A 25,018-nucleotide genomic window follows, 5' to 3' on the forward strand; every position below is an offset into this window, starting at 1 on the left:
CCACTGCTTTTTCTCTACATCTTTGGTCTTCACAGCTGCACAGTTTGCACGTATAAACACCCATGCACATTCAAACATGTATGAGCCTGTGCTCCGCCCTCTGCAACAGGTCCTGCTATTAGGAGACGGTAACAATCTGATAGTAACTAGCATGGTAAAACAATTGCAAAGATCTGAAAGAGACGAAGGAAAAAAAAAAAACACACCAAGAAACTGTTTCATGGGTTTAAGCAGACCTGTCTTTATTTGGACACAATGTACAAAACAGCCTAGTGGAGGAAGAGAGTGTGAAACTGTGAATGCAGCATCCGGGCTTGTGATTGGCCGGTCAGCCGATTAATTAGTTGTCCTCTGTGTTTTGCTGCTTTCTCTGCCACTCCATCCCCACGGGAGCTAGATCTCCATCAGCTGGTCGGTCCCAACGATGACCTCGTTAGTCCTCTCAGCTGAAGAAGAGACAGAAATTTTCAAATGTATTAAAGACAAAGAAAAGATTATATTAAAAGGAAGGACTGTTAGGTGAAAAGTCAACACTAGTTATCTTAGTGTGTTGAACTGAACTCAAAGAAAGATTTTATGGGTCTCTAAGAGATGAAAAAGCTGTAATATCCTTCAGAGCAACTCAAAAATGCACCGTTACCTTGGCCCAACAAGATATTTTATCATTTCCTGCTACTATACATGGCTAATAGCTGACTAAGTGTATCATGGTATGCAAGAGAACTGGCAGCCAAACAGCTCTGCATTGGCAGGCTGGACCATCAGAACGTAAAAACCTACAAGTTACATAATTATCAAAAATGGATTTGGTGAGAATCTGAATGTGACTTGGTGAGACGATCACATTATCCAGAACTGTTTTGGATTGTCTCTGGCATTTGGAAGGTGACTGTTGACTCCTGAACGTTGAGGTTGTAAAATGCATCAGCAAGCAGATTTTTTGAGACAGTCTTTTGCTTACAACTTGATCACAGCACACAGATGGCACTGCTTTCGCCAGGAATGTAAAGGCGACGAAATGTTTACTGTAATGGAATACCTATTACGTAATTTCTGCGTATTAATTTTGATACCACACTGAAATGAATGGAAAAACAAAGGCTGTCTGGGAGCTGCGATAAATGCATATGCAATTTGTAGTTAATGGGCTACAACATGCATATCCCCTGTATGGTCCTTTCATTTATTTTAGATCTCTCTCAGAATCTTCATTGTGGTAAGACTTAGATCACACTGACCGCTACCTGAACCTCACCAAAAGAAATAGATGATGCTTGAAACTGAGTCTGCCAGCAGTTTCTCACTATCTTCCTCAACTCTAACCCAGTTCAGCATGAGGAGACCAGCCGCGACTCCTCCCCATATCCCTCCATCCCCCCCCTCCATCCCCGAGCATCGGTGCTGATCCAAAGCAAACGGTGGAGGAGAGTAATGTTCCATCCACACAGACAGGTTTTAGTGTGAAGGAATCTGTTGCTGAGAACGAGTTTATCCTCTGCTGTGTGTGTGGAGGTGAGGACAAATGGAGCATGGGACAGCAGGAGGGAAGGAGAGGGAGTGACTGGAGAGAAAGGGAGCAAAAGTTTGGAGCCCTTGAATTTGTCCCTAAATAATGGAGTGTTTATATGAATTAAACATATGTTTTTACATACACAAATTAAGGACAGGAAATAGCTGTGTAGTCACAGACAAGATTCTGACTTGTCTATTCCAACCAAATATGGTTAAAAATGTCAGATAAAGACTGTAACATGTAACAAGGATGCACAATTAGGTCAGATAACACTGTCATATTTAAGGTGGTGTTGATGGAGAAATGATGTATATTGGTCTATATATGCCTACTGCATGACTGCACGTGTGTGTGTGAAGCCAGAACATAGTGTAGGTATATATCTTTTAACTATCAACACCTGATAAACCTGCATGTGTGTACTTTATCTGCGTATGTGTGTGTGTGTGTGAGTGTGAGGCGAACTGTCAGGGTGGTCCTTAGCTTCAGCAGTAGAGTGGGTGTGTAATGTCTTTAGCAGCCTATGGTCAGCCAGTGAGATCGGTGGCGACAGACAATGCTGGGCTTTTTCTTACAGTGCAATATAAAGTAAAAGGCAGAGTGGGTTAATTATTAGTGTAGTCTGGTATGTAGAATAATCTGATCTGATTTCATCTAGAAAAACTGAGAGCCAGACTGGCAGACGGTGATACTATCAAAACTGTTTTGGCATATTTTTAAGCAGATTACAGCACACTACTTTTTAACTTATTCTAACTTATTTAGAGTTATTTAAAATGTACTTCACTAAAGCAATTGCATTATTCCTTATTGCTCTCATTTGCTGACATGGAGAGATTACAGATTATGACAGACTATGTTTTGTATTAGTATTTTCTGTATGCTGTACAAGTACATCTATGGACCAAATTTATGAGAAGAGATGAGGACAAGAAAAAAATGTTGTTTGAGGTTTGTTTTTTATCTTACTCTAGTAAATCCCCTCGAGTCATGGAAGAGGGGTCATTCCTCTATTGCTCTCCTGAGAGTGCTTTTTTATGGAGTTTTTCTGTGTCGAAATCAAGAATAAAAATAATAAAGTACTGTATTCTGAACATATTGTAAAGCCTTGAAAAAATATTTTAAGAATACTTGACTTTACACAGTAGAACCCTTTTAATATCACAATTGAAGACAATATAAGGATTTTTATAAAATAATAATGATAATAAACAGCGTATGTGTGTGTGTAACATGCTTATGTAAGACGAACAACAAGAGACACATCAAGAGACGGAGAGATTTACATGGAGACAGAGGCTGAAACTTTACTGTCGTGTGACTGAACTTTGGCACAAAGTGTACGCAAAACAATTGTGCAACTGGGGGTCCAAGTTTCCAATGATCTATAACATAATGTTGGCAACTTGGGGCAGTCTAGGAGGAAAGATTCTGCCAAAAAAAAAAAAAAAGAAGACAGATCAGTGTTGTTGCAGTGATTGCTTGCTGGATGCTCCAGAATGTCTCGACTGTTTCAAATATTTTAAGGCGAGTTTAGCTCAAATTCACACTGTTGTTACTTAGAGCACCCTGTTGTTCACTCAATTAGGCTGCTCAGTCTAGTAGCCGAGTAACTCTCTCTTTCTCTATATATGTGTCTGTGTGAGCATGTGTGTGTGTGTGTGTGTGTGTGTGTGTGTGAGCGTTGGACGTGGCTGGAGGCTGCTGCTGTTGAATTCCGGGTGGTCCTGTTTCTGGCCCTGCTCTCTAACCTCTCCATCAATGTGACACACACACACACACACACACACACACACACACACACACACACACACACACACACACACACACACACACACACACACACAAACAGCTAGTTTTGGGGACAAGGGGATTAAGGAAGTGAAAAAAAAAATCTCTGACAAATCTCTCTATCACACAGACTTCAGAATTAAGAAACTTTCCTTGCTGGCTCCAACTGTCTTGGCACTTACAGATACCACACACATACATTAACACCCTATCTGAGTCGGCCAGCGAAAAGTCTTTAGGTTGGACAACAGCAACAACAAACCTGGAGATTACAAACGTTAAACCATTATTTGCAACATCGTTGTATAGGGTGGTGTCACATTGTAATGTGTTTCTGTAATTTCCTCCAGTCTGTGTTTATGCTGCCCTTTCTTTCAGTGTCCTAGCTTTGTATCCCTGGAGCAAAGTTTTCAGTTGATTTAAGATGAGGATGCAAAATAGCCAACTTCATTTAAGTGCATAAAAACCATAAAATGTACCCACAATTACAGTGGGAAGAAATGAAAACCCAAACAAGATCAAGAGCTTAAAGTAAGAGTTAAATTACCATATTTCCTGGTTATTTTTTAAGTGTGTGTATGTGTGTTTATGCATGTGTGTTAGCCTCACCCTCTGGTTCGATCCGCTGTCCGTTTCCCACCAGACAGTATTTGAGGTCTGCGCCTCGGCCGATAACAGCGTTACTGCAGATCACGCTGCCCTGGATATTACACCTGAAAAATAACAGACAAATCACATGAATCATACTCTTCTTATATTGCTTATAGCTGTGGTTCCCAGCTGGGGTGTCAGGTGAGGTCCCCAGATTTATTATGAGGGGTCACAAAATGATATTAGGGAAAATATGGGGGAAAAAAATTGTGTTAGGTGCTTATAATGTTAATTTTTTATGATTTTTCTTCCAAATATTTTCACCTTTTTAAGATTTAGGAATCTTTCAAAAGAAACGGTCGGAAAAGGAAAAAAAAAAAAAAAAAAACAGTCATTGGTTCAACTGCTCATAATCCATGTCAACAAAACCAGTGATGACAGGTAACAAGGAAATATTGCTTCATTTCAAGGAGTCTAAAGCCAAAAAATGTTGGAAACCACTGCTCTACAGTCAACATTATTCCCAGGTTATTATGCACAACTAACCAAAACTAATGCAGTAATACCTGCAAGAAAAGATTAGGTTCTGTAGAAGTGTGTTGATTTAATCATAAGATAATTAACAATAATCAAGAGACTAAAACATTCACTACCGCCCAACAATATTTCTTTAAGAGATCCTAAATTTGGGTTAGTACCCTACTCTACCCTACAATACGTGAGCCAGAGGCTAATTTCTGTTACTAAGTGACAGTTAAAGGTTTCGTAGTGTTGAAACGTTTTCTGTTTGCTCTTCAGGCTACAGTGGAAATTCGAACATGGTTCATACTCTGTTTTCTTTCTCGGAGCCGGGCACATACACACAACTGAGAACATTCATACTGGGACCTGCCCAGTACAACCACAGCCTTCCACTGTTGGCTGCTAACCTTCTCCACTTGCACAGTAGCTAGGTGAGTGCCATGCAGGACGTCAAACTCACAGTGGAGACATTCAGCCTGTTTCGCCATCAAGCGTCCTCCCACCTGCTCCAAAGACTCAAACTTATCCAATCAGCTGAACTTAATGATATGCCCTTAGCTTATACATGTACATCAAAGAACAACAGCAGGTTAAACTGTCTGTGTGTGTGTGTGTGTGTGTGTGTGTGTGTGTGTGTGTGTGTTAAGACATTGTTGGCCCTGTGCTACAGTCCCACCTGAGCTGGCATTGCCAACCCACCATGCACGCTCACATTCAGCCAAACCATCACCATAAAATTCTTGGAGAGAAGACACAGACAGTCTTGTGTGTCCTGTGTCGACTAATCGTGGAGGGCGTGTATGTGTAGGTGTGTGTGGGTTAGAGAATGTGTGTGAGTGTGTGTGTGTGATTCAGTAGCTTGGGGAGCCCGGTGGAGAACACATGTTGATCTTGCCCAGGCAGTGACGCACACACACTTGGCCCTCTGCACCTCACACACAAGACAGGTTTGTATTGGCCCATTCTATTCAGGTGGTTAGGCCTGGAGGGAGAGGGAGAAAGCTGTGTGTGTGTGTGTGTGTGTGTGTGTGTGTGTGTTGTGTGTCTGTCTCAGTGACTACCCAGGAGGTGGTGGCGGTGGTGGTAGATGGTGATGGGAGATTACAAGATTCAGAGTTTTGTAACATTAGAGAGAGAGGGAGAGAGAGAGACCACCAAAGAAGCTTCAGAGCTGAAACACCACTAATTACTAACACCAGGGCTCCTCCTTGCCATGACCCCCCCACCATGCTCCCTCTCTCCCTCTCTCTCTCTCTCACACACACACACACACGCACAGACACACACACACACACACACACACACGTCAACCCCCACCTTCTGTGCCAACCCCCCTGTAAAGTTGACCCTTACTATCCCCCTTCCCAAACACGCAGCGCTTTGTCAACAAGCTCTGGTCAGCTCCAAACAAAGAAACTAGAAATGCGAGGGGTTTCTGCGACATGGCCGGGGTCTGCTAATCCCCTCATACTGGCTCTTTCTTTCCTTCTTTCTCCTTCCTTCTTATGTCCTCAAAGAAAGAAAAGAAAGAATTGCAATTTCTTTATTGCGTGCTAGCTTGCTTTCCCCTCGCTTCTTTCTTCCCTTCTCCCGTCTCTCTCGTTCTTTCATGCCTTTGTGCGTGCACCTACATGGGCATGATGAGGGTCCCCATGCTGGCTGGCTGGGGTCCCTGAAAGGCTTAAGAAGAGATGGAGAGAGACAGAAAGAGAGAGAGTGTGCGAGAGAGGAGAGAGATGGCGTTGAGGTCTTGATGGAAAGAAAAGGGAGGGAGGGGTAAGAAATTGAGATAAAAGAAAAGAAGCCTGTGAATGAGTGCATTAAAGTCTCTTTCCACCACAGTTTCTGGCTAAGAATCTACATGCTAATTCTACAGTAGCTACTCTGTACAAGTCCTCTTTTGTTGCAACAAAGCAGTCAATTTTGACCACTTAAACTACTGGCTACAGTTGAGAGCAATCCTGATGTGCAGTAATGCTACTAATCATGATGCATCACTGATCAGACTGGCTTCTTCTGCCCTCCCCACGTGAGATCATAATGTGGCAGTGGCAACATGTGCCATGTCCTGCGTTGACCTTCTGAGTTTTCTCAGCAAAGTTGGAATTGTTCTACCCTGGTTCACTGAGGTGGTGTTTCGCCTAAAGAAAAGCTACAATGATGTAAATCCTTTACTGCTGCAATCTAAGAAGAAAAGCAGCGCATTGGTGCGACCTGAGGCTCATCCTTTGGTAGTTTCTGTTTTCTGTTGTGAACACATAACCACATAATGCTTGGCATGTCCTTAAACCTCACTGTCCCGCTGGTGAGCCTGTCATTATAAACTCATGCTGCACAGAACTTTATTTTTCTAGTAGAGATCAAAGTTTCTAAAGGCACCAAACATGTCAGACTGAATTTTGCACAAAATGATGTACAAGACCACTGGATTATTTTCATTTGATGGTGCAGCTGTAAATAACACAGAGTCTTAGGGTTGAATATTTCTCTGTAAGTATCCTTCAACTTCAATGAAGTGTTCGAATAATGTGATGAAGAATATAAGTGATACTTTCAGAGTGGAATAATATAATTTTTCTAACCTTATAGCTGATAAAAATGATTAAGAAATAAATGAGGGGACGGGGGAGTCTGGACTATTGATGTGTGGAAAACACCTTTCAAACCCACATTGTTTCACAAATTCCATAACCAGTGGGATCCTGGGTATACACAAGTAAATTAGCGGCTAAATGAAATATAGGGATGTTGTGTGTTTCACTTCACCAGCTCCATGTTTGTTTGGAACTGGTCTCTGGCTGGCTGCACACCAATAGATGCATTGTTAACACAGTGATCACTGTTTGACCCCACAGAGCTCAGAAAACAAAACCTGTTACACCTCCTATCAACAGACGCACACATGCACAAGCATCTGCCTAACACACACACACACACACACACACACACACACACACACACGTGCTCTATTGGCACAAATCGGCACCTAGAAAATTCAATGGAAAGCTGGGCAGTGAGTGGAGATCTAGGCATACCACTGCTTTTCTTTGTAAAAGCCAAACAGTGTAAACAGAGGCAGGGCAAAAAAAAAAGTTCAATAGTTTTTGAGATTGCATGTAAAAATATGAACATTTTGAGTGCAGATTAAAGACATTTATGACAAGATTTTCCTGGCAATACAAAGGTGAGTCATTTTATTTTGAAATCTTTCCATTTTGTCACACACAGCAAGCATGTGCTAACTGAACACCTGCAAAAAAAAACCTGATGAGAACAATCAAAGTATAATCCATAAACATGCCTCGAAGGTGAAATTCTTTGTCAGACAAAAAAACTTCAAAGTACATGTCATCAACGAGTGTGTGCATGTGTGCGTTTGTAGAGATAAGTGTGTTCTCACCCCTCCTCGATGGTAACCCCGTGCATGATGATGGAGTTGGTGACTTTGACCTTCTCTTTTACATTGGTGGAGTTTCCGATAGTGGACCTCTTTATGGATGTCTTATCTGCTACCTGACACTGAGCTCCGATGATACTGTCTGATCCCATCTGAGGGCAGAGCAAACACACATACACACATACACACACAAACAGAAACATTCCTTAGACAGATACATACACAGGCCTCTACAATGTTTATTGCTTTCAAATTAGATGCTGAGAGAGAGATAATGGTGGGGGAGCTAAAAGATAATAAGCAAAAATACTAATTAAGATGAAAATGAAGGATAACTGAAATCTGAACAAATTTAAATATGGCCAGTGTACTGACCAATGTTATTTCAAATACATTATTCTTACCTGGCATCTCTCAGAAATGACAGCAGATGGATGGACTGCTGGCTCCTCAAACAGCTTTGGGGCCTAGTAGGGAGAGGACAAAAGGGGAGGGAGATTAAATAGAATAACAGTTTAAATGAACGATTGAAAGATTGATTCAAATAATTGCCCCAATGCTAAAGGGCCATTAGGCCAAGTATACAACATTCAAATAGAAGTAGAGAAACAGGAGTAGTATTAGTAATAGTCCTCATCTGACCAGAATATGCAGTTGAAAGCTCTGCATAAACTACAAGTGGACCACGTTCTTGAATTTACAAAAACCAAATCTGTAGAGGACCTGTGTAAATATAATGAGTGGAGACACTATCCTCCATGTATGTACATAGTATGTACATTTTAAAATGTGTATTTAACAAAAATCTGGAAGGAGCAGGCTAATGTTCTGTTGTGATTTGGCGCTATATAAATGAAAGTTGATTTGATTTGATTTGATTTGATAATGTCTGACTCACCAGTCGGTTTGCCTCTATGTAAGCAGCTAGAGTGTTGACGCGGTAGCACAGGCCCTGGTCCATGATGTGAACATAGCAGCGCAGCTTCCCTCCATGGTAAGCCTCGCTCATGTCACCGTGATGGTCGTTCCAACAGGAGCGCTCCTGAGCCAGCTGGAGGAGAGGTTCGTCCCGTGATGAGATGAGGAGCTCTGGACAGTAAAGAGAGACAGGAAGAGAAGCGGGTACAGCAGAGTTAGGAGTAAAAATGATGACGCATTCATGCTGTTTTGGGGGAATCCACACCCTTAGGATGGGCAGAGTCTTTTTTGTCAACTTGTTACAAGGTCTATGTTAGTGTTTATTTACAGCAAAAGCCAAACCTAGATGTTTTCCATGGTGATGGCGTATGAATACAATCCACAGCTATTTTAAATAAGGTGCTGCAGCTGTTGTATGTTTTTTTTTCCTCTGACGTCGTTGTATGAAGTAGTGATGTGTAAGTGCGAGAACTGACCGTGGTTTGTAGAGCCGTCATTCTTTTTCTGGTTCTGATCCTCTGCGTCGTCTTTGATTTTCTGGCTGTTGGTTGTTTTGGAAAACTGCTTCCGCACCAAATATGGTACCAACTCACCCCGGATCGATGAGATAGACCTGGGATAAAAGAAAAGGAGAGATGTGACACACCCCAAACGTGAAGCATCCTACATAGTAATGACTATCACAGAGAGTTGAATGAGTTTATTGTGCTTTCCTTAGAAAATGGTACACTTGATGGAAAAAGGGCAAATATGAATGAAATAGTAAATGAACAAGCAAGAAAATGAGTTCATAAATATAAAACTCTGAAAGCAAGCTAATTTCAGTAGTCACTGGATGCAGTGCATCTGAAACACAGATGATTTATGCATTCACTGTGACCTTGCATAGAAATGAATCAAAACGGTTGCTGTAATCAACTCCTCTTTAACTGGTAATGTCCTTGGCGAGTGCTTGGCTACCATTTGAGATGCACTTTCTTATTTTTTCAGAGAGGAAATGGACAAGGTTGTGCCAAAAAATGCAAACTGAATAAACAGATTTATTCATTTCATTTAGCTGTGCAGTTCAAGACCACCCGCTCCTTCATGTTACATCCACAGCGCACTACTGTGTTGGTAATGGCGTCATTTACAAAGTGATATGACTAATGATTAATTAGAATTGACCACTCATCTGGGCACCAGTATATTCACCCAAATACAATACAATACATCCTAAAGAACATGCAGTAATAGCAAAGAGGAAGTTAAAGAATTCATCATTATTACTGAGTAGATAGTTGATAAATGTGGTAAATAGCACTGAATAAAGCTATCGCCATTGTCAGAAGTATCCTTTCCAAAAACTACATACTGACAATTAGCACCTCAGTGCCTCATGAGGACTGTTAAAACAAAGGCAGGAGCTGAACCATGCTTTGACATCTATGTAAACCTGGAGGTAATTTCCCCATCTTCATTTCTTTTTCCTCTTCTTTGCACTGTGCTGTGCTCAGTGCTCCTCTCCACCCCACCTCCCCACCCCCACCCCCCCCTTCCACACACACCCCACCTCCCTCCACTTGTCCTCTCTTACTTTCTTTTAAAGGGAGATTAGAATTTCCATCTGAATGACAGGAGAAAAACAACAGTTACTCTGTCCATTTCTCTCCTTGAGCAAGAGACAGAGAGAGTGCGGAGGAGAAAGGAGGAGAGACTAGAGAGGAGCTGTGAAAGAAAATCCAAGAAAAGAGCTGAAGAAAGAAATGAGTCATCTAACAAGAGAGATGATATATGCTGGCGGCAGAGGGTGCGCTACTGATGTAATGATGGAAGATTTATATCTACATCTCTATGGCAATTCAAGGACACCATTCGCCTTAACCAAAAAGAAGAGGTGGAGACATGGAATATAGTTGTGGGCTCCGCGTTTGCGAGCTTTGCTTTAGATGTATTTATGTGTGAGCTAAGACTCGTATGGTGAAGACACATTGATAATGGTGGTAATTTAACCCACTCCTCAATGGGGCTCTTTCCAAAAAAAACATCTCAGCATCTCGTCACTACCCTGTTTTGAGAAGTTTGGCACTAAGTTGTTTCTAAGGTTGCAACTTTGTCTGTGCATCTGCATCCAGTCCTGCTGTTATCCAACACGCCTGATATTTTAATCAGCAATCTTTTAAATGTGCTACTCATTCAAGTGTGCACACTTTGCCAATGTAAAGGTAGTAATTATGGCCAGGAAAGGTGACATGTTAGAATATTTTCAGGCAACTGGCTACATATCATGAATGTGGCACAAAATGTTAGAGTTTCCACTGTGGAGCTTAAATACAGACGCTACATACGATACAATGTCACTGGCGCATTGGTGTTGCAATTTCCTGCATTCATGAGAATGGGACAGAGAGACAGACAACCCAAAGACATCATGCTGTCGCCAGTGTGGAGGCATAATATCGCGCAAACTACCTTTTAAAAACAAAGTGAAGCGCTGGAGTGATTTTTCAATGCGTCTTTGGCCTGGCATGGAATGGACGATCCTCCATGATCCTCTACTGATGTCTGCTGTGATGACAAGAGGCTCAAACCTGCCGCTAACTAAGATTTTCTTCCTCTTTTTTTTTTCTGGCAATTACAATGCAACTGAACAGCAGAACTGACCACATTTGATTTTGACAGTATTAAGCTGTTTATCAGAAGTCTGATCTTTATATTTATGAGGTCATTTTCCTCTTAACATTTTATACTCAATAGTTTAGTTTTATGGAGGAAAGGCTCTGCTTGTAAAACAAGGTGAACAAGTCTATTCACCACTAATATCTATACGAAAGACCAAGAAACTAAAAATAGTGAGACTGATGTTGAAACTGTGAATCAAACCTAATAATGAGAAAACTGTGTCATTACACTGACCTCTATTACCATTATGTCATCACTAATACCAGTTCTTAGTACAAAAGATTAAATACATGTCGATATCACGCAGAGCTTTTCATTTTTTTTCTGATTTTATCCAGGGGTATGGAGTCCGGGCAGCTACAGAGGGCTCCCCGTGACACTGCTCCGCTTCAGAGGCTAAAGGCCTAACAGCCTGCCTCAGTGGCACATAGTAAAACAAATTAACACCTCGCTAGAATACCCTGCTAACAGGACCTTTCAAAGCCTTACACACCATGTTACCATGTTTAACACTTACTAAAGATTAAGCAGTGAATGTGAGTTCAAGTCGATGTGACTCTGTGGGTGTATGCGTGCACTTGTGAGTAAATACCGCTCACACATTGGACACAAACTGGTCATCTATTAACTTATATTAAAAAAGATAAATCAGGGCAAAAATTCAAAGTGGGACAGCTAATTTTCTATTTCCACGTTATTTAATTAACTAACAGTGTGAAATACGTGAAGAACTCACTTGTTTTCTGTGAGGAAGTCCACCACTGCTTTTTTCAGACAGTAGAGATGAGCGTCCACTAAGCCTGTTTTGATGTGCATCCTGGGATGTCTGCAGGTAAAAGAGAGAAAGAGGCAGACACAGAGACAGAGAAAGAGAAGTTGTATCAAATCCGTCCTGTTACAGATTCACCAAGCTATCTCACTTTACAAAAACTACATCACAGCATTAAAATAAGATTTGTGTCAATATATTCTATGATTTTTTTTTTTTTTTTTTTTTTTACACAAAAATGGAAATGGTTGATTCACTGAAAGGTTACATAAGAATATTTGATCAGAATATGCATTTGTGTGGTCCTGCACTGCACTGCATACATGCACCACTGTCATGACAAACAGCTTGACTCTGGTTGCTACTTGCTTTGATTCTTTTCATCACCTGCTGTTTTTATGTTTCATGTTTGCTTCTCATTTACTGAAACCCCTTTTAATTGACCTCCCCTTTGCACATAGGACAGGAACATTTGATGAAAACCAGACACAGCCATAGGCTTACATAAAAAGTCTGAGAACAGTGACATCTGTCTATTGTCCTCTGTCAGCTCCCGTAGATGTCGCCCCACAGAGCTGGTGCCGTGAGACGGGTTTATGTTGATTGGAGGGCTACGTGCATGCAGACACACACACTCACCCACCTTTGCATTCACTCATTTACTCACACATGGTCACACAGTTGAGTTCGAACATGTGACATTTACGAAGCGAGAGCCAAAGAAAACCATTTCGTCTTCCAGAGCTCAATAAACAAATCCACCCTCACCTTCATCCTCTCCCTGACTACATGTCCTCCTCTTCCTCTGCCCTTTCAATCATTACATAATAAAAACTGCAGGGTGCATTGTTCCTAAAAGGACCATACCGCTGCTTTTACATGTTTTAGCCCATTTACTACAAATCACATATACCTTCTATTACCGCTAACCATTTTTCAAAGAATGCTGTGGTGATTTAGATTTTTAAAGTTGTAAAATCAAATAGATTTGAAAAGTCTGTGTCTCATTACCGCACAACAATAACGTAACTTGGACAAAATTAAAAGCAGACTTGAGGTTCACTGTTCAAAGTGATGCTCAGATCTGAGCAAGATGATTTATTATTCCACACTGAAATGAATGAAAACAAATAGTTGCCTGGAAAACAAAATCAGAAATAATATGTTACCTACAGACAATCTGAGCTGCAGCAAGAACTAAAATTACAACAGTCTGTCACAGATGTTCACACGTGTCCACATGGGCTGAAATCTGGTGATTTCCATGTCCATGACATGATTGAGATCATATGACCCGCATGTGCATTTGTTATGTTTCTTTACAAACATTTTCTATTAATTCTTCATTGACACACATATTATTAAGTTACAGGTGCACCTGCCGAACAAACAGGTTTCACTGTTGTTCCTCTTATGGTTGGTCTTGATTTCTTTTTGGTTTTAACAGAGGCGCCAACACTGTTTAACTTATTTGGCTGGCAATCACTAATAGTTAGCCCCTGTATTGGGACCAGAAGTGATACTGATATAAAACATATATAAATGATTACATAATTGAAAAAAAAGAAAAGAAAAAGAAAGTCATTTTCTAGCATACTGGATATATTTGAATGTTGTTATTTTTTTTGTTTCTGTACATATAACTACGATTCAAGACTGGAAAACAGCTACAATAAAAGTCAAGTAAAGCATTTCTTAAAACATAAAGTAAAGCTTGATTTTTACATAATAAAAAGGCATACAATTCTTCAGTGGGACCACCTGTCAACATGTACGGACAATTTAGCATGAATTACATATCAAATAAAACATCTACAATGATCCAGGATATATATTGTAATGGGCAAGCGATTTAATGAATGAATGATGATACAGAGTGCACCAGAATTCGATAAAAATTAAGTAAATAGATAAATATACATTTCTTTTTCTTCCTTCTCTCACTTCCTTACTCTCTCTTTCATCAAAAAAACTATTTTCTACAATTGTCCAGCTTTCTCCTTTCCCCTCCTCTAAACTCTCCCTCTCTTCATCAGGCTGAACAGCAACTAGAGTGACTCAGGAGGATTGCTTGGTCACACATATTTTACAACCAGATGCTGAAAGCCATAAATCAAACAGCGTGTGTGTTCATCTGTGTTAAGGTATTTTACTCAAAAGCATAAAAACACATGTGCGTGCACACACAGACACGCTCTGTGGGTGTTTGTCAAATGTATTTATTCATACAACATTTCCCAGGTGTGTGCCTGTGAAGTGTGTGTGTGTGTGTGAATGTGTGTGTGTGTGTGTGTGTATTGTGGGGTTAAAGGGGAATTTATGGGAACACCCAGCATGTGACATCATTGTTTGAGAGTGAGTTGGGGATAACTGGGTTGTGGTAAGGTGCGTGTGTGTGTGTCTGTGTATGTGATTGTGAATGACAGCGAGAGCAAGGGTAGGAACAGGTGCCCCTAAAAATTGTGGGAAAAAAAAGGCATAGAGGATGTGACAGACTTCAGGATTTTCTTTCACAACAAAAACACGTGGGTAACCACTTGGTCGCATGCGTGAGCACAATCAGAATGTATCCGGGTGCATTTGTGAGTTTTTGTTTGTATAGGTGCTGCATGTCTGCGTGTGCAGACAATGGCTGGATGAGGCAGAAGGTAAATCAGAGGGTGTGGTGATTAATCATCATCTCAGTCAGTCACACATAAACTTCCTTTACGTATTAAACAAATGTATCAGTCAAAGATCCAACTTCCTCCCAAGATCTGAAACTAACAATTACTGATTAATCTCAAAATCTTTTTCTTGATTAAAGGATAAATCCTTTGGTCAATAAAATGTCTAAAAACTTTTTGTCAACTTTTTGTAAAATCCAAACATATTTAGGTCACTTTCAAATATGACAACACAGCAGCTTCTTCTCATAAACATGACACTGGAACAAATAAGTAATTAAGCTTGCCTTAAAAAAAAAACAAAAAAAAAAAAAACAAAAAAAATTAAGCGGAAATAAAAAAAACACATTTCACCATCAGGAATATCCTCAACTGGACTATCTGTCCCAAATGACAACTCCTGATCAAGTTGTGTTTTTTAAAACAGGAAAGTATTCGTATTCCACTATTTGGAACCTAAAACCCCTCAATGTTTTTAAGGGTTGCTAGCCCTTCTGATTCAAAACACTAAGTATTGGCCACATGCTACTTTATTAGTTTACACTTTTTGCAGATTCTGACTCCAACAAACATCGAGCATTTCCCAAACAAGGGTAAACATCTTGCTTTTCCTAACAGCAGCATCATGTGATTTCTGGTTGCTGCGAGTGCTGTAGAGCCCGGTGTCGAGGGGAGCAGGAATTTACTGCCTCTGCAGGCAAGGATGACTCAACCCTTGGATTAATGACTGACTACTAAAGTACCACTAAAGTCCTCAGTGGGAGAGAGGAGTCACATCTCTCTCACTGTGAAGCACACACATACACACACAGCGTAATGTCTTATTTAGTTACAACTAAAACCCCACAGCGGACGATGACTCAGACAGCAGAATGACTGTTAATACCCTCATTAGTCAGGTTTCCACTACAGAGCCAACAGGGCTGAATGGCTTACGACTTATTTAGAGCATTCAACTATAGCCTCCAAAATAAAATGTGTGTGATTCCCTTAATACCATGCTAGTCCATCAGATGCTTTATTAATTGAGCTGATTCACATATTTGAACCTGTGCTTTAAGGCTTAAGTGTACATGACCTTGTTTGTGTTGTCGGGTTACTCTTGACAACCGTCAAAACCTGTATATTTGATATGCGAGATCGCAGACACGTACTACCATTTGTTAATTGTAGATTCTATAAAATGTCAACAAAAATAATAAATAGCCCACGAGAGTTTCCCGGACATAAAGGTCATATTTTCAAATTGCACAAAGATATCAGAATCAAGAGCTGGATGTCACAAGCTGCACGTTCAAGTATAACGATAAATATGTAAATATAAAACAGAGAAAGGCAGCAAATCCTCACATTTGAGCTGTGACCAGCACGTGTTAAATATGATGAATGACGATTAATCAATTCGCCGAAATAGCTGACTAATCGTTTCAAATGTTGAAGACAGGCTGAGGAAAAGGAGAAATGAAAACCAGACTGCCGCGCATGCAAACACTTAGATTTTAGCTTTCAAGCCAAATTATTCAGAAGTTCTGACATAAAAAAGTAAACCAGCGAGTAAACATCTTTCTGGTTCCAAGAATGCAGCATACCCATAAAACAAACAAACAGACCGGATGCACAAAAGAACAGGTATATGAGCAAACAAGTGAAGAATTCTGATTACTAACTTCTCCCTTTCTCGTTTCAGTCTATATAGACATCAGTATCTTAAATTGATTTCACTTGTTACATTTAGTGGAATGTACAATACATAGCATGCACAGTACCTTTTGAAACGTGTTATTTCATTAATGTAATCCCATCCTCCTGTTGTACCTTGCAATGGAAGTTATTTCATTCCTGGAAGTTGCAGCAAGTAGCATTTTCGTTGATTGGGTTTTAGCTGCGCTGTCTTGTGCCATCATTGCTAACAGATGCAAACAATCTCCTCTTCCAATATCTTAAAGGTCACTGCAGTTAGGATATGCTTTTCAAAAACATGATGTAAGCATCCTCAGCTGCCCTGCTTGGCTGGCCCCAGGCAAGGCAAATGTATTTGTATAGCACATTTTAATACGCAATAGCAGTAAAACGGTTAATAAGAAAACAGTATAAAAACACAGATGTTAAAAGAGCAGTTTTTAACTTCTTTTTAAAGCAAGTTACAGTTTGTGCAGATTTGATGTGCTGGGAGCTGGTTCCAACAGTGGCCAGAATAATGGCTGAATGCCATTTCATCCTGTTTAGTTTGAACTCCAGGCACCATTAGCTGACAGCTCCTGCAGATCTTAGAGGCCTATTAGGCTTATATGCATCCAACACAGATATATATCTAGAGCATTTAGTAACTTGTAGACCACAAGTGAAACTTTTAAGTCAATTCTGTGTCTTTATTATGATTTCAACTTCAAAACTGAAATATTGTATGCCGTCATGTTTATCATGTTAGTAAGGGCACTTGATGCTGAAGTAGAGGGAAAATAAGCATGTAAATTTGTGATTTTATGGTGACTTTAGCTGATGACACATGGACGTCAATGGTTTTTGCGCAATTCTTTCTCATGATCCGAATGATTTTGATTCAGCTTTTTAATACACAGTCAACCCCTTCTCCAGGCCCTCTGACAGGTGGAGCTGTAATGTACGAGGGGAAGCTCTGCTGGAGTCCTTTCACACCATTTAAGCAATTTCTGGGTCAGACAATCTCACATGTGCAAAATGTTTTCAGCTAACACACCTCAACCATGTGGAAACTGTAGAGTCGGAGAGGGGAAAAAATTACACATGACTGAGTTTGAACAAGGATGGAGAATGAAAAAAAGGGAGAGGAAAGAGAAGCTTCAGGAGCTGAAAGAATGAAATGAAGAGGAAAATGGGTTTTAACAGAATCTAATTTTTAAAACCACCGAAGGATGATTTCAGGCATTTACTAACTTTTCAGAGAAAACAGAAATACTTTTAACGGAGATATAATTAAAATGATATAATAATATTTTCATTAAACAGCGACTTGATGGGCCCTGAGAAGAGTCAGGTGCTGTCAACACAAGACTATCCAAGTGCTGATGTTAAAAACATATGATTCTGAAAACTTGGAGATGGTTCATTATTTGCACAAAAGACCAAGTAATGATAGACTCATTGTGTACAAGTATCATGACTGAGGCTCAGTGTGTCACATCTAAATTACAGATCACAAAGGAAGAAACCTGTATGTGTGTTTGTGTGTGTGTGTGCGTGTGTGTGTGTGTGTGTGTATGTGTGTGAGAGTTGTGCACTTTGACTGGATGGTACTGATGTGCAAAACAGTCAAATCTTGTAAATGTACCTACTGGTGGCTTATAAAAACCCAGAACTCTGGGATTGATTCTGGTTTTACCTGAGGTGATAACTGCTGTTCATTGATAGATTATAGATTATTTTTTAAAATCTGTTTCGTGTGGTTGTGTGACGTGTGTGTATAAATGATCAGATGTGATTTAAAGGTTGTAAGTCTTTCAATGTGAGCTATAAATGTTTAGCTGAAGGCTCAATGTGTTTCCATAACACTGTGACAATGTGTGAGTGTTTTCTCTCCATCAATGTCCACCTCGAGGTTGTGTTACGTGTATCTGTGTGTTGATATAAGCATTTCTGTGTATGAAAAAGACAGTATGTGTGCGTGTGTGTATGTGAGTATGTGCGCCTCAAGAGTTCCCTGTGCAGGGAAGCATGCAAGCAGCTGCTCTGGCCCCCCTCTTATTGGCCAGAATTTACAGTGGCTTTGGCTCCGTGAAGTATTTACGAGCTCCCAAAACACCCGCTCTCACACATACATGCATTTTAGGACTCAGAAACGAAAACCTACCTAGAGTGCTCTTCCTGAAACAGAAATCCCACACACCCACCACAGAACACACAGCCTTCAAACACACCGACTCTGATTAGAAACCTGAACATCTGCTCTGCTAAGGGCTGAGAATCTACAGATGTACAGAACGTATTTATCATCAGTCAAACACTCAAGTCCACACAGTGAGATGAGGCGACGGACTACATGCTGCACAGGTTCAGCACCTTACAGAAACAACGTTAATTAACTACGACTAGTAAAATGCGCCAGGGGCAGTTTTTATTTTGACTGAGGAAACCGTTGATGTAAACGAAAAGCTGAATTTACCATCCCCCTGTTAAGCTGACTTACTTCCTCATGATGGACTTCCTGATCGATAGCCCGTCCTCCAGATCTGCCTCATTGGCCATGAACAGCAGCCTTTTGCCTGACTGATCCACACCAACGAAGTCTCTCTGCTCAGCTGGGAAAAAACATATACGACACACAGTGTAAACAAAACGCAACAGACAAGTGTAAAAATTTTCTGCAATAATTTTGCTTTGATTAGGTATGGCATTGTAATTGCCATTTTTCTGGTCAGTTGTATAACACTATAAGAAGTTTTAACAATTTAAAATGCACCAATCATCTAAGAATGATATCATACACGTAATATCTTTTGTGTGCAAACAGTTTCATCTCCATTCATGAAACACTCCGTTACCTGTCTTTTTCTTGCCCTTCTGGCCCGGGACTGTCTCTGTGAATTCATGTGCTGTGCTCATTAGCATGGACAGTGTTGCATTGTGGGCTCTGAACAGATCAACCACCTCGTGAAGCGCCACATCTGTTATCAGGTCACAACTCACCACCAGGATGTCAGTCTGAAGAGAGAGGTTGACAAGAAGGAAAAATAAGATGGTTATCCAAACCAGGATATTTATTTCACTCTGTGAGAGTAAGATATGACAAAATGACTGTAGAATACTGGATCTGCTGTGGTTTAAAAGGGCGATGACTGCTTCACTTCGACGCAGATTTCAGGCTTTCTAAAAGAGCTTTCTGGCTAATGTATCTTTCTTGGCACTAAATCTCACCACCTGTTGTGACTTTGAAGACATTTCCATTGTCACCAGTACACACACACTCACACAAAAGCCCACAAAGACACAGAAATACATGAAATACAGTTTGAAGGGCGAGTTATGTTTAGAAAGAGAGGTTTGCTCACTCAGGACAGTCATCTCGGCACGGCAGACTATACATAAATACATGTGGCGACAATGGACTACATAAACACCTCAGGTCATGAGAGTTGGGACTGTGTTATTTTCAATATTCACAACAGAAATTGGCTCACTCAGACAGACAAAGAAAATGAAAGAATAACTGTTCTTGGTAAACAATGAGCTCTTCCAAGTTTAGCACTGCTTGTATATAGGCCAAACCCACACACACACACACACACACACACACACACACACACACACACATACACACATGCACTTGTAGGTCCTGCAATAAAGTGATTTCAACTTTGATGATAGTAAGTAATAAATCCTGCTTTGTTTCATTGTTTGTCTGTATTTCCTCAGCTGATCCAATAATGTACTTTATTATAAAGCGTTTGAAGATGAGCTGCCTTGTCATCATTTAGCTGCACCAGTGTTGCTATACGTCCAGTAACAGCACAGCAACCAATAAAGACTAAAAACTAAAAAATGAGAAGTTGTGACATAACAAAACCTGATGCAGTAAAGGGATATTACACATGCAGCTAGTGGTAAGATTAAGATTAACTGATCAGCGTTCACATTTATATAGATTCAGATGAAGAAAGTATCCATTTGTGTGAAACATGAATGAAGTTCATAACAGCAAAAAACTGTCTGATAAGATCATGTGACCCAACAGTAGCTGGTTTTTCTGCTGCAACAAAGCCACTGTTTCCATATTAACGCAGCAATTAGCAGCTGTCTTATGTAGACGGCAAACATTAAACAAGAAAACATTTGACTTTTAGAAATGTTGCATTAATAGAACTACTGAATCTGCTGTGATTACAGAGCTTAAACCACTGATATGTGTTTGCTAAATGTATTTGAAGTTTTGCTCTGTACTTGTAATTTTCCATTTATTGTTTTAAGGACCGTTTCAGTGACGGTTGACATATCTGACGCGTGGACTTTTGAGGCTGCGTGTGATGACATCTATGAAAAAAAGAAGAAGTGCAAAACAAAATCAAAACCACCTATAACCCCAACTATCATCCAAATATGTTCGTGTTCAGGCCTGGTTCATGTTTCTACCATTATTAACCTGGCAGAAACTGACACGATATCACATAAATTACTTTTCATCTTCCTAGTTTAGCCAGAAAAACAAGCTATGCTGCTTGGCTATAAACTGTAAACTATAAAACGGCACTGCTCCAACATCACAGTGACACAAAGAAAACAATCATCTTGGTGTCAAAACTCGAATGACAAAAGACACTCCTGCATATAAGAAATTGTCCATTGTTCGTTGAAGATGGACGGAGTAAAGCATTTCACCTATCATCTTAAACTGTTTTCAGTATTACAGCTATGTAAAATGTAAGCCAATGTATATTTCAAACTGAGTATCAATAAAGAGCTCTTCTGATGTATCACTTGTGCAAAAAATACATGAGTCATTGGGCTTCCACTGATGTAACATGTCTGCATGTGTGTATGTGGGCGCGCCCCCATTTGTGTGTCTGTGTGCTGTCCAGTGATGAAGGCTGTCAGCATAAGGACTAATCCCACCATTAGCACCAGGCCGCCTTAATGACAGAGACATATTTACTCTGTCTGTGAAGGAAAAGAACAAGTGTGAGAGGAGAGGGGCAGCATTTCAGGAGGAAGAACAACACAGGAGTGAAGAATCTGTAACCACTGTCAAAAGAAGAGAAAGAAAGGGAGAGAGGCATTGGAAGTATAAAAAAGGAAATATGGATGGCAGGATGCAGGGCAGACTGGAGACAGAGAGAGAGCCAACTTCTGCCTGTCATTAATAAAATACTGGCAAAACTTCATTCACTTTAACACATTAAACTAGATGCTGACCATCAATAGTATATGGTATAGGTATATGTATCTTAGGATATTCCAGAAGACGCAGCAATCCCCTTAACAGCTGAACTATTAATGATGAACCTATTTTGAAACTGAAGTGCACTGCAGCACTACACATATTTTTTCTGTATTTGTATTTGCTCACAATAAAATTATGGGGAAAATGTGGATAACACACTACAAACTGCTTCAGTATTTGGCAAAACATGTTAATATGATGTGATTTTTGTTTTAATTCACATGAATTTGTTAATGATGCGGACTGTAGTTAAATGTTTAACAGTTGAGTAGAGTTCTGTGTGTAAGTGCTTGTCAAGGGAGTGGTATCTCTGGGGTCAAGGGTCATGCAGTTGACCTAGAGGTAACTCTTGAGCATAACCTGGTCCGGACCTGGCGACAGGAAGCTGCCACAGCAAAGCTGAAGGTGTCTGCGGGAGATCTACTGACACCGAGACCTTTCAACTCTCTTCTCCCTCGATCACACACAGGCAAGCTCACACACATGTTCAGGAACAGAGCACACAAGTATGCACATGCACATGCACATGCATGCACATGCATGCACATGCATGCATGCACACACACACACACACACACACACACACACACACACACACACACACACACACCCACCCACCCATGTGCCTGCACAATCCCCACACACAGGCACACACTCAGGCGACAGCAGAGTGGAGTCAGCTGGAGAGACAGAGACACTTTGGCCTTTCAACAGCCAGGATCTCTGGACAGGTCAGGACCACACACACTGACACACACACACACACACACACACACACACACACACACACAGTGGTAACTGACTTCACTCCAAAACTACTGATTACACAATCTCGACCTGCTTTAAGGATACTTGGAAACTTTCTTTGTATGTACAGTGATTTTTTTTTCAGCTTTCCTGATAAAGGCCTTTTTTACCATTTTTAAATAATGTGGGCACACACGTATTAGACAGTGCGTGGGACACTTCAATCTGCTGAACATGGTTGTTGTTTTTTTTTTTTATACGTTTTTTAAGTTTGTGACAACTTTCTACATATGAAATTAAATAATTAGAATTTTGATTAAAAATCTGTGCTGAAGTCATTTGAAGACATTTTTGTCTTTATATACAGTGCATTCAGAAAGTATTAGTAGAAGGACAACCATCACTGCAGCACTCCACTGATCTGGCCTTTATGTCAGAGTGGCCAGACGGAAACTTCTCCTCAGTGAAAGTTTTGAAGTTTACAAAAAGCACCTAAAGGACTCTGTGAGAAACAAGATTCTCCAGTCTGATGAAACCATGGTTGAACTGTTTGGCCCCGGTTCTAAGCATCATGTCTGGAGGAAACCAGGCCCCTTTCATCACCTGCCCAATACCACCCCAACAGTGAAGCATGGTGGTAGCAGCATCATGTTGTGGGGGTGTTTTTCAGCAGCAGGGACAGGGGGGCTGGACAGGGGGGCTGGACAGGGGGGCTTGAGGGAAAGCTAAATGGAGCAAAGTATAGAGATGTCCTTGATGAAAACCTGGTCCAGAGCATTCAGGACCTCACACTGGGCCAAAGGTTTACCTTCCAACGGGACAATGACCTGACGCACACAGCCAAGACAACTAAGTAGTGGCTTAGTGACAACTCTGAGAATGTCGCAGATAGAATCTATAAAACATCAGAATATTACAAAAAAAGCCAATTTTTGTTATTCAAGGTAACATTTTGAAGCCAAAGGTGACATCTTCAAAATTGCTCGAAACCTAAACATGATCTAGTAACCATCATATAAGACAAGGAAAAGAAGCAAAGCTGGAACCATCAAAGACTGCAATTCTTGCCTAAAAATTGCCTTAATGCTTACAGGATTATCAAAACCGTCTGCCCTTTTTTTTCTCTTAACGAACAAACTACAAGCTACTTGCCCCTCTGTCAAGTTCAGATGGTTCAGAAAATGTATAAATGACTCAGCTGCCTGAGACGGGCTGGAAATCAGCTGTGGGTTTGATGAATACAGAAGCCTTGACTAGTTTGTTCTCCAGACAGAAACAGTCTACCATCAAACACTTGTCACGTCATTGTGGGCGAAAACCTTCGAGGGCCAGTTTCAACATGGACTGTGCTCAAATCTTGTGTTGGCTTAACAAAATGTTCTTTAAAATATGAAGTCAGAACTGTTGTATGTTATGGGAGGAAGAAAAAAAAAAAGGTGGTTAACAGAGGGGAAGAAATGCAAAGAAATTAAGTCTCAGCTAAGAATGTTTGCTGTGTCCCTCTCATGAAAATCCTCAGCTGCATCACTCACTCTTCTCTCTCTCCTCACCTTTTGTTATGTGGCTTACAAGCTGACTAACATATGTAGACAAAAGGTGAACCTTTGAATCTGCACCTCCAATGTATATATAGTTCTTTTAGCCTGGATACACTCATTCTGCCAGGTGATTAAACCTGAATGATAATACAAATGTCAAAGGGGCTTTAAGCATACAAAGCAGAAAGAGCATGTAAAGTACTCCTTTCACTAGTTTGGCTTATTGTGAAAGACCTACGCAATAATCAAGCATATCCATCTACGTTTGTGGAACATCACTGTTTGAGGAGTGAACAAAATGAAAAATGCTGCTCGTAATCTCTCTTTTCAGTAATGAAGAGGAATGACCGACTCTGCTCACCCAGAGTCTACAGTGATTCCTGTAGCATTTTGTTTGATAGGATACACCAAATCCCCTCATGGGAGGGTGTTTTTGTGAGGAGATGAGTGATTTTGTGTGTCTGTGTGTGTGTCTCTCTCTATACTGTACTCATGCAGCGGTTTGACAGTTTGGATGATCTCTGTGCTGGGATTTGGCAGGCCATGGCTATGGTTCTTCACTCATCACCCTCCAGTGTGTGAGCGTGTGTAACTCAATGCCTCTAATCTAGCTGGCTGCTCAAAGGATTAGGAACTTGACTATTCTCAATGGGAGCATGCTGGTGCTAGTCCTGTTTAAGTGTGTGTGTGTGTGTGTGTGTGTGTGTGTGTGTATGGCAATACTATGCATCTATTAAAGAACTCTTGAGCGAAGACAATAATAAGAATCTGTACAGACCTATTCAAATGCCAGAGGAAAAAACATTAAACTCACTTGTCACAACAAATTTGGCATTTTAAGTCTCTGATAAATCCGTTTTCAGAAGTAAAGCCGACTGATTTTGCTGTGAAGAATGTAATGAGCTGCAGTCTCAGGACACTTATGTCTTCAAATGCATGTTTGATGTGGCGCACTCTAAAGAGACAAGGTATCTGGAAACACATTTTAGTAATGT

The 25,018-nt window shown here is 40.5% G+C and overlaps 1 protein-coding gene across 2 annotated transcripts in view; it reads right to left on the reverse strand.

Moving 5' to 3' along the window:
* Positions 1-216: 216 nt before the first annotated feature.
* Positions 217-25,018, reverse strand: part of eif2b3 (eukaryotic translation initiation factor 2B, subunit 3 gamma) — a 30,853-nt gene continuing 6,051 nt past the window's right edge. Inside the window, exons 4-12 of one of the 2 annotated variants that reach the window (XM_071491663.1) lie at positions 19,346-19,505; positions 18,991-19,102; positions 12,130-12,219; positions 9,209-9,345; positions 8,713-8,903; positions 8,219-8,281; positions 7,818-7,966; positions 3,914-4,017; positions 217-446 (exon numbers count right to left, since the gene is read on the reverse strand). In XM_071491663.1, the coding sequence (XP_071347764.1) occupies positions 394-446; positions 3,914-4,017; positions 7,818-7,966; positions 8,219-8,281; positions 8,713-8,903; positions 9,209-9,345; positions 12,130-12,219; positions 18,991-19,102; positions 19,346-19,505 (1,059 nt within the window). In that variant the 3' untranslated portion in view covers positions 217-393. Of the gene's footprint in view, positions 447-3,913; positions 4,018-7,573; positions 7,668-7,817; positions 7,967-8,218; positions 8,282-8,712; positions 8,904-9,208; positions 9,346-12,129; positions 12,220-18,990; positions 19,103-19,345; positions 19,506-25,018 lie in introns of those variants that run through there. The other variant, XM_071491664.1, reaches the window with a different exon arrangement.

This window comes from Trachinotus anak, unplaced genomic scaffold (genome assembly GCF_046630095.1).
Source record: "Trachinotus anak isolate AG129_WGS33_773 ecotype Australia unplaced genomic scaffold, CSIRO_AGI_Tana_v1 ptg000012l, whole genome shotgun sequence".
Taxonomy (NCBI): domain Eukaryota; kingdom Metazoa; phylum Chordata; class Actinopteri; order Carangiformes; family Carangidae; genus Trachinotus; species Trachinotus anak.